This window comes from Dendropsophus ebraccatus, chromosome 4 (assembly GCF_027789765.1).
Source record: "Dendropsophus ebraccatus isolate aDenEbr1 chromosome 4, aDenEbr1.pat, whole genome shotgun sequence".
In the NCBI taxonomy this organism is placed as follows: Eukaryota; Metazoa; Chordata; class Amphibia; order Anura; family Hylidae; genus Dendropsophus; species Dendropsophus ebraccatus.
Window position 1 is genome coordinate 18,029,863 of NC_091457.1, and position 14,889 is coordinate 18,044,751.

Here is a 14,889-nt window from a genome sequence, read left to right on the forward strand (position 1 = left end):
TGTGAACCCATCCCAACCCCCCAAGCGCCATTCAGGCTTGAACTGCGTTAGTTAAAACCAGACCATGTAAATCTTTATTGTATACAAGCAAGCCTCCATAAAAATACCATGATCCCGACACGTTTCAAGCTTAGACAATCTCTTCTCATGACTAAGGGCTGAAACGCGTCAAGGTCGAGCCCCGCTTGTGGCATTTTTATAGACACCGGCTTCTATATACGGTGACAGTGTTCGCTGGATGCTTCTTCCTCCGTGTTACACCTTGTGCGAGGAGGTGCCCCATAGCCGTCCTGGTGAGTTAGATGCTTAATTAACATATATATGCTTTACTCTCTGCTCGATTTTAGACATGGACAACCCCTTTAAGTGTCCACCGGATATGGGCCATAAATATTCCTGTCCAGGCAATGAATAAACACTTCTTCTTCATCTTCTTCTTCTTTTTCTCCTCTTCTATCCAGTGAAAGCTCATTAGTCTCACTGATACTAACAAATTGACCTGAAGGGAAGGTTCTTTACAATGGAAATAAATTGCCTTTCAATTTGGGTTAAAACAGAGGCACAGCTTCTCCCAACAACCCACGTCTGCTTCCTTTTTATATGCGCCATTCACATGTGCATTTTAAGGAGCGATTTCCCCAGGTTGTTACTTTGCAGCATCCGTCATCCTGGTTGTCACACATTGTGATCCGGGGGGGATTGATAGGAGCAGGGACCATTCTCCAATGTAAAATTTTCCTATGCAGAATTGTTCTTTTTTTGGGGGGATCTTTGAAAAGGCAGAGCTGGACACAAACCCTATCCTCCGACGGGCTGCTGACTCTTTGTGATGTGTTTTTTTTTTTTTTTCTTCTTCTTTGCACTGAGCCACTGTAAGTAGTGCTGTGTAATTTTATCCAGCCTGCACTTTTAGTTCACACAAGACTGATACCTTGCCTGCCTCCTTTGTATCAATTGGTCGGGATCTGTCTATTGTTGCAAGGGGAGGGGGGGGGGGGGGGCTTTTATTTCAGTGCGGTCGAGCACCACTATTTCTTGTAAACTCATAAAATTTAGAAGGCATCACTTGGGAGATGGTTAAACCCTGAACGCTGCTCCTAATCCATGAACCTGTGGCCTCTTCCTTTGACATCTATTTACTTAGAAGATCAAGACGAGACAGATAAAAGGTCAGATAACGCTTCCGATGTCTCGTGCATCAGAGTAGTGTGACTTGCTACTTAGAAGAGCTGCTAACAAGACTTCTTTAATGGGACCCCTTGTGACATTTGCTTCCAGCCTTCCAGCCTTCAGTATTTCGGCCATGCCACAATGGTTATAATCTGGATCTTGTTGCTCAGTTGTTTCGATCTTGGTCGGCAGGTATCCTGGGCTAAGGGTTTGTCTGGTACTGCTAAAGTGCCTTGTGCCGGAGGCAAACTGTGTGACCCCAGGCTAAGAAGAGATGCGGGAGGACGCGGTGGGGTTTACGAACACCTCGGAGGGGCGCCTCGACACAGGAAGCTTTATTGTGCGACTAAGTATCACCTACAGATCCATCTGAACGGCAAAATCAACGGGACGCTCGAGAAGAACAGCATCTTCAGTAAGTGCCATTATAATATATTATCATTTATATGGATATATACAAATATATATATATATATATATATATATAGGAGGTACTAACACAACCATTATAGCCTTAGGGGTATTTATATAGAATTCATCGACGTAAGAGAACAATTCAAAATATTGACACAAATTCCTTAGAATAATATTTGCAACATTGTAACAAAGAATAATTCCCATGTGTTCCTTTAATAGTACGATGGGATAAAATACTGCCAGCTGGGGATCCAAGACTGGAAGGGATCCAAGCAGCTTATTTTATGAGGTCTAGACGTAGAAACAAACATTTTCCTGATTAATAGAGAGACATTGCCAGTCTCTTTTCTCATGCTGTCTCTTATTTCATTCATAAGATGTAGGAATGAATGAGCTGCCGAAGCATTATCTCCCTCTCACTGTGCCTTTCTCTCAATAAACCTGGAGGGAAAGGATGTACCTTCATCCCTCAGCTGGTTCTCCTAACATGTCATTTGTTTAAGAGCAGATAAGCTGTGTTTTTTTGTTTAAAAAAAAAAAAAGGCAGTCGCAGCAAGAACAATGGATTAGTCCGGCATGCTGTTACTACATTCAGTGAGTTTTGTCCACCGTCTTGGCTCTCCTGAAAGCTTCTTGCCAAAAGGCAGGATAACGTCTCTGCCGCAAGGCTCAGTTGTCACATCCCCACTGAGGGCATTAAGGTCTGTAGCATCTTAGTGTGTAGAAATGTAGCAGAGCTGAGTTTGTTACAGATATAGGGGGACATTCACACACTGCGTATCTGCTGGGGGGGGGGGTAAATATATTGATTCGAGTGCACCTTAGGTTTTGTTCACATATGCGTCAGTTTTGCTTCGGATATGCTGGAGATTTTGACATGCCGTTGAAGATAATTGGGGAAAAAACGCAACAATCTGCAAAATTTCAGTCCTGCGTGAATGCACCCTAAGGGTAAGTTCACACATGTGCATTTGCTGCAGATCAAATCTACAGTAAATAGACAAGGTGTGAACATACCGGCAAACACGTGCTGATGCATGCTGCCAACACCTACTTATACTGTTGGTACATCTACAGTGCTGTCCTAACTCAATGACTGAACAAACTGATGACACACTCAGCTCTGCTACATCAACCAGGTCACATGATTGAAGGTCAGGATTGGATCTTACATAGCCCTAACCCAAGATCAATACAAATCAATAGCAGAGTTTAAATCTTTTCAATAAAATAGTTAAAAATGAAAATTAAATCGTCAATATACCGAAGCCAAGTATAATCTATATACATAGCAGTTTATTTATTATATTAATCTATATATTTATATATGATAGTTGTAATGATATATTATAGTAATATGTCAATAATATGGATTTCTGTGAAAAAATCTTATTCTTCTGCATCTTTTTAATAAAATAAAGTTGAAAAAGTAAAATTAAATCGTCAATATACCGAAGCCAAGTATAAGTTATATACATAGCAGCTTGTTTATTATATTATTCTATTAATACATGATAGCTGTAATGATATATTATGGTACTATGTCGATAATATGGACTTCCGCGAAAAAAATCTTATCCTTGTGCATATAAATTACATAAAGTGACATAATGGAGCCAGGGAGTGACACAATATGGTAATGTAAGAGAATACTTAGACATTGATCCATAAAGCTAGATCAAGCTCAGCTCAGGAGGGTTTGATATCCCACACCAATCGATTCTCCACATTTGGACATGCTTTTTAAATAGCGGCAGAAACACGATGAAGCAGTCCCTGTAACAAATTACAAGGTGATCTCCCCTAGGAGGCCTGGCTGCAACAATATACAAGACCCTCTGGCACTGAATACGTTCAGGTCTAGCTAAAGCTTCTTATACTCAATAAAACAAATTAACCGGGGCCGCCTATTTGTTGTCATGCATTATCCTAACATTTGGGATTGTCAAGATTAAACCTGACTCCCTTTGCCCCATCGATCTAAGTGTGCCACTAATACCCTGCCAAATATTGCATTTGTTTTTCTAATCCCCCCGAAAAACTTCTAAAACGTTTATACTCTTCCTTTTGATGGCAAACAAAGATTAGGAAACCTCAAAGGCTCGGGGAGGAGTGAGGGGAAAACCACGATTTCCTAAAAGGAAGCTGGTCTTAGGGAAAGCTTTTAAAGTTACATAGAATGGTCAACCAGAATGGATGCAGAGGGCCACTTACTTTAAGGGTATCATGTGAGTGGCCATGGAGGACCTTCAGTTTTTAAAATGTAACAGATTTAGTGAATATTTTTGGAATTTTTTGAAAAAAAAAATTGAATTTACAAATGACAAATATTTACATTTTTGCAATTTTTCAAATTTAGTCAGATTGAATAACTGATAATCAATTCACAATGGATACCAATTATCAACTGAATGAAAATAAACAAATAAAGTTTTTTGCCCCTTAAGAAAGAAAAAACTTGACCCTTCAGTCAGGGTCAGATTTGACATCATTGAAATCAATGGTTAAGAGAAAAAAAAAAATCACGAAAAACTGATGCAAAGCGTTCTCATTTTGTGCATCAGTTGTCAAATCCTTCACCTATTGACCTCAGTGTTACAATAAAAGGATCATCGTGGATTGAGATGGATCAGGAGTTTCCCTAAAAACTTTTTTTTTTTTTTAAATTTTGTTCTATAATTGACCAGAAAAATAAACTACCATTTTTTCAACCCACTTGGCAAAAGTCTATAAATCGACCATTAAAGTCAAGGAAGGGGGGTGGGGGAGTGGAATCCGTCATGATCAGTCATCATCTGATGGTGACGGATTGAAAACCATATTGAGCAGCTGATCACAACTGATCATGACTGATCTCATTTTTTGTTCACCCCCATTATCCCATTGACGTCAATGACAATAAACGGATTACAATGGATCATTTTATTTAACTAGCACAGCATGGGATCTTTGTTTCAGCTTTTTTCTTATTCCTATTATCATCCCCATAGTGATAAGTGAGATCTGCCATTGGGGAGGCGGGGGGGGGGATTACAAACAGTTATCATCCGGAAAATTTGGGAATGAGGAATTAATATTAAATAAATAAATATATAATAAACATATAAATAAATATATAATAAAAATATAAATAACTAAACATATAATATATATAAACATATAATATATAAATAAACAACAATGGTTGTCAGCTCACCTCCAATGGTTGAATGGATATCGGTCAATGATGGAGGGTGCACGGGTCCTGCGTTGGTTCAGCAAAAAATGAGAAAAGGAGGATGGTCCCAGCACTCCGAAAGTAAAAATTAAAACTTTATTTCATATGAAAAAAGAGAGAATAAAAACAGAGCTCATGTAGAGGCTGCTAGGAAAACCAACACGTTTCGCGCGCATGAGCACTTAATCATGGATAAGCGCACTTGCGCGCGAAACGCATTGGTTTTCCTAGCAGCCTCTACATGAGCTCTGTTTATATTCTCTATTTTTTGATATGAAATAAAGTTTTAATTTTTACTTTCGGAGTGCTGGGACCATCCTCCTTTTCTTATATAAATAAATATATAATATAATAAATAAATAAATATAAATAAATATACTGTATTTAAAGGGTCCAATATGGCCTTTTTTAAACTATAACTTAAAAATACAAAAAAATTTTTTAAAAAACATTATATACATCTCCTTCAATTCAATAAGATTATGTGGGAAGGTACATGAGGTAATGCTTGGGCTGAAGGGGATTAAATAATGTTGTTTTGTTTATTTCAAGGTATTCTAGAAATAACCGCGGTGGATGTGGGAATTGTCGCCATCAAAGGACTGTTCTCCGGGAGATACCTGGCTATGAACAAAAGAGGGAGACTTTACGCCTCAGTGAGTACTCTGAAATGCTCAAACACCTTTTACTCCTCCAAGCTAAATCCCAGGAACCCAAGTCTTTACTTCTTTTTGCAACAGTAGCTCTGCCTGCATGGTCTTGTGTTTGTTTTACTTCTATCGGCTTGGGGTTTGGCGGAGAGAGAGAGGAGATGGAGTAATCCACGGAAAGCCAAAAACACACAGTCCCAGTACACATGACAGAACTTCCTTAGGATCTAATGTGTCGTGTTTGTTTTACGGACACTGCAACCTGCCAAATACCCGCACCATTTAGACGACATGAAAACGTGGGGCTTTAACGCTTCCCTTTAAGGAGACAAAGACATCAAACTAATAATATATGAAACAAGTTGGTTTTCATAATATTCTTTTAAGGGTGCGTTCACACCTACAGGATCTGCAGCAGATCTGATGCTGTGTTCAGTTATTTAAATGAAATCTGCTGCAGAAAATCAGCTGCAGATCCTGTAGGTGTGAACGCACCATAAATGTCCCAAAGAGAGATAAAAAAAAAAAAAACAGTATAAATAGCGCCACCCATAGGTCCCAGTCCTTTATTGGGTAGTGAGGAAGGAGAGAACAAAGAAGTGGGAGCGAAACTGGCCCAAGTGTAATTGACCACAAGGCCCTTCTGACCTGGGTGGAAAAATCCGAGGGGACAGGTTTGATCTTCACTTTTACCATCAGGTTCAGCCACATTCTTTTACGAGCTGCAATACCAGGCAGGGCCCATGGCCAGGAGTGGCGCTGTTTTTGGAAAGTGAGACTTTTTTCTTTACTTTTGAAACTTAAGGGATGTTTCTCCTTGAGCAGAGTGTCGGGCCTAATTATACGGGACGATTATCGTGCGGAAAATCATTATGTAGTTCGAATTTAAACGATTGTTCGCTAATCGTTTCCGGGTAATTCCGCATCGTTCCTTCTTTTGCTGGGATTAGATGGAGTAAGGGTACTATTACACGGAACGATAATAGTCCGTTTATCGTTCCGTGTAATAAAGACAACAATCAGCCGATGATCGTTGTCATCGGCTGATCATTGATATAGCTTAGAACCTATATTTGTCGGGCGCCAACCGCGCACCGCTACTTGTAATAGCAGTGCGCGGCCGTCGACTGGCGATATACATTACCTATCCACGCTTCAGAGCTGCTCCTGCGGTTTTCTTCTCCGAGTCCCGCGCGCTCTAGCTTCAGAGTGGCCTGTCAGGCCGCTCTGAAGCTAGAGCGCGCCGGACCCGGAAAGAAGCGGATCGCAGCAGTAGCCCTGGAGCGTGGATAGGTAAAGTATATAGTTCAAACAAGGGCTGCAAGGACATCGGTAACGCTGTCCTTGCAGCCCTTGTTAAACGATTATCGGGCTGTGTGATAGGCCCAGTAAACGAGCGACGATCTAGCAAATCGGCGCTCGTTTACAGGTATTATCGGGCCCCCATCTGCCTGTGTAATACCACCCTAAACGATCGCAGTAACTGACATAACTAATGATCGTAACTAACGACTATCATTCTATGTAATCCGGTGGACGATTTCAGGTTAACGATAACGATCTCGTTTGCAATCATTAAAAAACGCTTATAGGCCATTCATACTCCACTGGGAGTATGTCAGTGGATGTCAGTGTCTGAAAAGAAACCTTAGGACATGACTGGGAATGTAAGACAACTCTCTATGGGTAAAACACTCCTTCTGTCTGGCGTGGCCTACATTCCCAGTCATGTCCTAGGACTTCTTACTAGAGTCAGACACTGACTTTTCTTCCTAGTTTGGGCCCTCTGGTACTCTGGTAAGCCAATCTAACCCATACATATATATATATATATATATATATATATATATATATATACATACAGTAACATGGTTCTCTAGTTTGGGGCTAGACCAGGGTTTAAGAGGTTCAGGTTCCAACTACATTGACTTGGATCACTATGGATTATCAATGTTCTGGCAGGGGCGTACGCCAGGGAGAAGGAGCAGATTCCCCTTCTCCCTAGCGTACGCCTGCCATATCCCCCGCTCGCCCGGGCAGGGGGAACTGGGGGGGGTCTGGTAGTGAGGCAAAGTGGGAAGGAGGTGTGGTCTCCTCCCACGCCGCATTTATCATGCTTTACACCTGCTTGGAAGGAGGTTTAGATTTGGTATCCACTGGGCACAGGTTTGGGCGCTCGACCGGATTTACTAAGAGGCATGCACCTCTTTGTGAATCCAGCCGGGGAAAAGGGAGTAGGGCTTAATTTAATAAATCCCCCTTCATAAATCCCCCCTATATGTTCATTATTGAGAGAGATCATAACCCTTTTTTTTGAATGTAGAAAATAGAAAATTAAAACAAACAGCGCCGCTCTAGTGTATAGGCTGAGTCCGGTATTGCAGTCTAACCCCATTTGATTACATTTTTTAATCTAAATTTGTAGGGAGGCAATATTAAAATTCTAGGTTTAAGGCCCTAGTACATGAAGCGATTATCGGCCACATTTGACCGATAATCGTCTCGTGTAATAGAAGACAGCGATCAGCCGACATGCACAATGTCGGCCGATCGTTGTCTTTCAACATATTGAAATATCAACAATAAGGATAGCAGTGATCTGCTGCCGTCACCCTGTGTAGACCGCTTCTATGGGAGCAGCTCCCCGCGGCTCCCTCCCTCAGCTCTTACCCGCTCGCTGTCGATGTGGGTAATAGTGCCGGCAGCAAGCGGGGAATGAGGAGCAAGCGAGCGCTGACCGGACAGGTAATTGCTCGCTTGCTCCTCCGAATCGCCCGGTGTAATAGGGGCTTTAGTCCTAGCCTAGACGCCATTTATAGTTTCCAGTCGTATTGTGTGTCCACCAGTGAAAACATTGGGGTCGGGGATTGTACAGGACATAACATGTTGTGTATTGGGTAGAGCCGGGGATTGTCATGCTGATGAATGTGATGGTAATGTTGTCATTCACTCCTTTGTATATCAGTCCATCACATTACAGTGACCACCCCCAAGGCTAGATAGGATAGACGGCCGTCACTGTAATGCTGTCCGGACACCATGATGTTTGAGATCTAAAAACATCACATGTGAACAGAAGCTGCGGCGTGGCTGAAAACCCATTGTAGAATATAGCGATTACTCAAAGGGTGACAGGTCAGTTTGTTTAGTCACCTTATCTGTTTATGGAAATAAGGTAACGTGAGCTGTCGATAAAAGCCTCTCTCCCTATCTTATCAGCTAATGCCTTAGGATGTTCAAGGTGAGAATTGCTGCTGCCCTTCTATCACTGGTTGTGGAGTAATAGTAAAAAGGTAGTAAAAAAAAAAAAAGCTGAAAAAAAATAGACAGAAAACTCACATTAGCTGAATGTTGGTAAGAAAACATATTAAATAATTCAAAACATGGTATTTTAGCCTCCAGATATAAAAAAAAAAAAACATACTCACCTGCCCTGATCCCCTGCAGCTTCCAACGGCTCCCGGTCCCCACTACTCACTGCTCCTTCCTGGTTCCTGTAATGTGTTGTCCCTGAAGGAACTGACTGCACTACCAGTCGCTGGTTGAGGTGGGGCATGTCTGCATCAGTGATTGCTTAAGTGATCAATTCCTGTAAGGATGACACATAAGAGAAGTCAGAAAGCAATGGTGAGCAGTGGGGAATGCAATCTGCAGAAGATCAGGGTAGATGAGTATGCCTTTGTTTCTTTATTGCCCTTAATCGCTGACTTCTGTGGCTGGAATATCCCTTTTTTTTTTAAAGAGAAGTCCGGCGGATTATATAATCCAGCAGCCAGTAGGGGGTAAAGTGATTACTAAGTTAGTAAGTAGTAATTTACCCCTCCCCGGCTGCAGGATTTTATAATCCGATGGACTTCTCCTTTAAAATTTACCATTGTTTTGGACATGTAATATCTCAGTTCACCAGTGGTGGTGCTGCAGAGGAATCTAAGGGTCCAATTCCACGGAGCGATAAAATAGAGACAACGATCAGCCGATGATTCTGTAATTGGCTGATTATTTATTTAGGTTCAAACCTAAAATCATCAGGCACCGACCGCGCATCTCTGCGTGGAATAGCGATGCGCGGCGGGCAACCAATGATTTCACAAGCACCATGCTTTACCTAAGCATGTTGCAGGTCTTCTCCTGCGCTCTTTCTTCCTCCCTGTCCCGCGTGCAGCAGCAGCTTCAGTGCGGCCTGTCTTAGCTGACAGACCACTCAGCCAATCACTGGCCAGGACCGCCACGGCCAGTGATTGGCCGAGCGGTCTGTCAGCTCAGACAGGCCGCACCAAAGCTGCTGCTGCGCACGGGACCGGGAGGCAGAAGGAGCGCAGGAGAAGACCTGCAACATGCTTAGGTAAGTATGGTGTTTAAACAAGGGCTACAAGGACATCGGTAACGATGTCCCTGCAGCCCTCGCTAAACGATTATTGGGCTGTGCAATAGGCCCAGTAAAGGAGCACTGATCTAGCAGATCGGCGCTCGTTTACATTATGATCGGGCCCCCATCGGCCCCTGGAATAGGACCCTAACTCTTGCAGATTACAGGTTGATCAATGAGAGTGGTAACATTGGGATAACCTGCAATTGTTTTCTTTTTGGAAAACTCAACAAAAAGGATTGAAAAATGAGGAACATTCAGTCTCACGATCAATATTGACGGTCAGACTATTGATGTATTGGTCAACGAAATCAGAGCCGAAAGCGGTTGTGACTCATTTTCTTGCTCCACTGATATAGATGTTTTCATGGTTTTCCAAGAAAAAATGGGTTCACCTCTTCTTGCCCTTGTGGACCAACTTAGATACAGAATACATTGTTGTTCTTAATCATTCCATCTTACTCATTTGCTGTTCACGTTCTATTTCAGGAGATCTACAACCCCGAATGTGAGTTTGTAGAAAGGATCCACGAACTTGGATATAATACATATGCGTCCCGATTACACAGGACAGTTCCGAATGGAGCTGGGACAAAACGCAAGGCCAGCGCGGAAAGACTCTGGTATTTGTCTATTAACGGCAAAGGACGACCCCGAAGAGGTTTTAAGACGCGGAGGACTCAAAAATCCTCCCTTTTCCTACCGAGAGTACTGGACAACAAGGACCATGACGCTGTGAGGTTATTTCACACCAATGGAAAACATAGAGAAAGTATTCCAAAGTCACAGAGAAACAATGGCAGACAGCGAAGAGGACATTGAGGAGACGAGTCATGAAGGAAGGTCTTCCCGATCTTGTGCGGACAAGAATTCTATACTCGTGAACTTCGACAGCTATTACATTATAGAGCCTATCATGGATTACCTCACTTTTAGGACTATATGTATTCCATTGGTCTCTTCATGATGCATGGATACTTAATAATTTATTATTGAGTCTGCTAACATGGTGGACCCACTAGTGGTCATTGGCTAGTCAGTCTCAATACTGGTTACAGATTGTATTGGTCATAACCTATACGTGTCACTGTAGGGTCATCAAGGTGAAGGACCAATATTCAGCTGATAACATTGTACCTGCAATCTGGTCACTTTGGGGTGGGGGTGGGGGGTTGACACACCCTAATACAGTCATGTCTCACTTTACAACATTATGCAAACCCAAGATGTATTATTACATCTACACTTACATGGCAGCTTGGTTTACGTTACAAAATGTCTGTAAATTGTCCCTGAAAGTTTCCTCCTTGCACCTCCACCAAGGTCTTCTCTACCTCCACCAAGGGTCTTCCAAGACCAAGCCATTGGATTCCTTGACTACCTTAAGAGAATTCATGACCCACCATTGCTGTAGAGCTTGGTTACCAACATGACAACTTGGTTTACTTTACAAAATGTCTGTAAATTGTCCCTGAAAGTTCCCTCCTTGTACCTCCACCAAGGGTCTTCCAAGACCAATGTATTGAATTTCTTGACTACCATAAAAGAATCCATGACCCACCATTGCTGTAGAGCTTGGTCACCAACATGACAGCTTGGTTTACGTAACAAAATGTCTGTAAATTGTCTCTGAAAGTTTCCTCCTTTACCTCCACCAAGGCCTCCTCCACCTCCACCAAGGGTCTTCCAAGACCAAGGTATTGAATTTCTTGACTACCATAAGAGAATCCATGACCCACCATTGCTGTGGAGCTTGGATACCAACTGGCCAATCACTTTTACAATGGTCAAAGCCAAAGTGAAGTGTAACTGTTAAGTGAGGGATGACTGTATATACGGTATGAATTCGAGGAACTTGAGGAACTACCAAGCCTTGGGGTACTCATACCTCCAGTTTATGAATTGGCTCAACCTATAAATGTCTTCCCTTACAATGACTGAAAGACAAGTATCTCTGGATGAGATGTTATTATTACCTTTCCTTCCATCTGCTTCTTCCCGATATCAGGACACCGCGCTCTGGACAGTGGTTCGGTCTACCTCACATTCCATTAGAAGACTGTATCTGTGTATTGTTCGCCGGCCCTATTATGCTACGATGCATCGACAAGTCACTAACATTAGATATTGGAAACAAAGTTAAGGGTTGTACAGGAGGGCAAGTATTAAAATATATTTATTAATATTGACTAAGTTGATCATTTGGAATACGTGACGCAAGAATGGTGTTTGAAATTGTGTGGAAAGTGGAAAAACTAGAATTCGGACCTGGGCCCAAGTATATGCATTGGCTTCTCTGCAGTTTTTAAATCTGGCAAGTGCTGAGAAATAGTGTTGGACGGCCTTGCCGAATTGTTTGGGTTTGGCAATGTTCTCCGAACTCGAATGCTCGCCATTTAACTCCTGGCGGCTGGAAAAGTTGGATGCTGCCCCAGGGCTGCCAGGAAAAACTAGATAAAGCCTATGACCTTCTCAATGTCGAGCGTTCCCTTTAGGAGAATGTTGCCGAACCTGAACAGTTCAACAAGTGCGCTCAATACTACTGAGAAACTTTACGACTGACAACTTGTGCCTAGTTTCCTATATTTATATAGTGCCAACATAATTACCACTCAGACCAGTCCGTCTGAGACTCACAATCTAAGGGTCCTATCAGCCGACTCATGGAATAGAGACAACGATCGGCCGATGATTGTGTCATCGTCTGATCATTTATTTAGGTTTAGCGATGCGCGGTGGGCGACCAACGGTTTCACAAGCACCATACATTACCTAAGCTTCTCCTGCGTTTCTTCTTCCTCCCAGTCCCGCGCGCAGCAGCAGCTTCGGTGTGGCCTGTCTTAGCTGACAGACCGCTCAGCCAATCACTGGCCAGGACTGCCGCAGCCAGTGATTGGCTGAGCGGTCTGTCAGCTCAGACAGGCTGCACAGAAGCTGCTGCTGCGCCGGGGAGCGCAGGAGAAGCCCTGCAACATGTTTAGGTAAAGTATGGTGCTTAAACAAGGGCTGCAAAGTCTTACAGTGCTTATCAGCTGCTGTATGTCCTGCTGCAGGAAGTGGTATTCTTTACAGTCTGGAGAGCAGGAGATGTTTTCTATGGGGATTTTCTGCTGCTCTGGACAGTTCCAGACATGGACAGAGGTGGCAGCAGAGAGCATTGTGTCAGACTGGAGAGAATACACCACTCCCTGCAGGACATACTGCAGCTGATAAGTACTGGAAGACTTGAGATTTTAATAGAAGTAAATTTTAATAGAAGTAAATTACAAATTTCTTGCACTTTCTGGCACCAGTTGATTTGAAAGATTTTCTTTTTGTGAACTACCCCTTAAATAAGCCTTGAACAACCATTGGATCACCCGTCCTGCCCTTCTAATGTAAAAGACTCCAAAACTCAAACCATTCATTTGCCCTGGATACCATGTAATACTCAAAGGGGTATTTATGGCTGAGTGTGATTTGCCCCAGATATTTGCCAGGGGTATATCTAACCAAACAAACCCTTTAACTCCTGTCTATTATGTGCCATATGGTTCATGAAAGTATGACAATGTTTATTATTGCCTATATACTATACAGTACAGTATATACATATCCTATTATCAACCAGTAGTCAGACAGACCTACCAGAGTACTGGAGGATCTCAAAGGGGTATTCTGCTCAAACATATGTTTTGATATGTCGCAGCCCATGGTGAGACTAACAATTCCTTCCATACTTGTTATTCTCTATTCAGTCTCCTTCCCCCACTTCTCAGCTGCTGCTTCCTGCTGAAGACACAAAAATCTGTGTGTGAGCTTTTCTCTCCATCTCCCCCTCCTCCCCCCTCCCTTCTGAAACGGCTGATCTAAACAAGTCCCTAACTGGCTTTATCTGCAATATTGTAGCTTCTTTGTAATACTGGGAGGGTTAATCACAGTGAGTTTATTAGCAACTTGACCTTAGAATAACATTCCCAGCATTACAAACAAGCTACAATGTTGCAGATAAAGCCTGCCAGGGACTTGTTTACAATAGATGTCTCAGAAGGGAGGGGGGAGGAGGGGAGACAGAGAAAAAAGCTTACACACAGATTTTTGTGTTTTCTGCAGAAAGCAGCAGCTCAGAACAGGAAGAAGGAGACTGAATAGATAATAACAAGTATGGAAGGAATTGTTAGTCTCACCATGGGCACTAACATATTAAAAGCTATGTTTGAGTGGAATATCCCTGTAATGTGGACAAAATAATGGGCTTCAAGGGTTGAGCAGAAGACTTTGACAAATTTGGAGACTATGGCGGAGATTTATCAAACATGGTGTAAAGTGAAACTGGCTCAGTTGCCCCTAGCAACCAATCAGATTCCACCTTTTATTTTCTAAAGAGTCTGTGAGGAATGAAAGGTGGAATCTGATTGGTTGCTAGGGGCAACTGAGACAGTATTACTCTACACCATGTCTGATAAATCTCCTCCTATTACTTTCCATTAGGTTCTAAGGTCCTAGAACTCTGGACCCTAGAAATATATTAATCCTGTAGCTCTACATAACGCACATAGTATTACGTGAAGAAGAAGAATCAGAGCCACGACATTACTCGGACACGTTGCTCCGCAAACATCTCACTAAAGTGGAAAACAAAACCTATTATCTCATTTATTATCAACAACTAATAAAAATCCCACATTAAGTCGTAAACCCTCATTCCAGGTTTTCGCTGCGAGGCATGTTTCCCATAGCGGCCTCCATGCGGTTCTTATTACACCCGGAGTAAACACACAGCTCGGAAAATTTTATTTAAAGTGAAAGTATGAAGAAGATTTGTGGGGATAGACAAGCTCCGGTATAAGAAATGGCAACTGAGTGGAGACAACTACATCTTCTCCACAAAAAGTTTTTTAAAAAATTTTTTGTAGTCACCAAAATGGTGGTGTAAGGGTTAAAAGAACCAGAAGGCACGGAGCATGGGAACCCTAGTGAAGTCACTGCGTCCTGTTACACGGAATGTTAATAAATACTTCCAGCAAAGCTGCAATTTGCCCTCTAATTCTCTGTAACGACTTCCTCTCCGTCTCCTTAATTTCCATTGG

At 42.4% G+C, this 14,889-nt stretch overlaps 1 protein-coding gene across 1 annotated transcript; it reads left to right on the top strand.

Annotated features, from left to right (window-relative positions):
• The first annotated feature begins 1,311 nt into the window (after nucleotides 1–1,311).
• Nucleotides 1,312–10,751, top strand: FGF3 (fibroblast growth factor 3). Its single transcript, XM_069968133.1, has 3 exons — nucleotides 1,312–1,585; nucleotides 5,357–5,460; nucleotides 10,310–10,751. The coding sequence occupies exons 1-3, from the start codon at nucleotides 1,312–1,314 to the stop codon at nucleotides 10,640–10,642; spliced, it is 711 nt and encodes a 236-aa protein (XP_069824234.1). The 3' UTR covers nucleotides 10,643–10,751.
• Nucleotides 10,752–14,889: the final 4,138 nt, after the last annotated feature.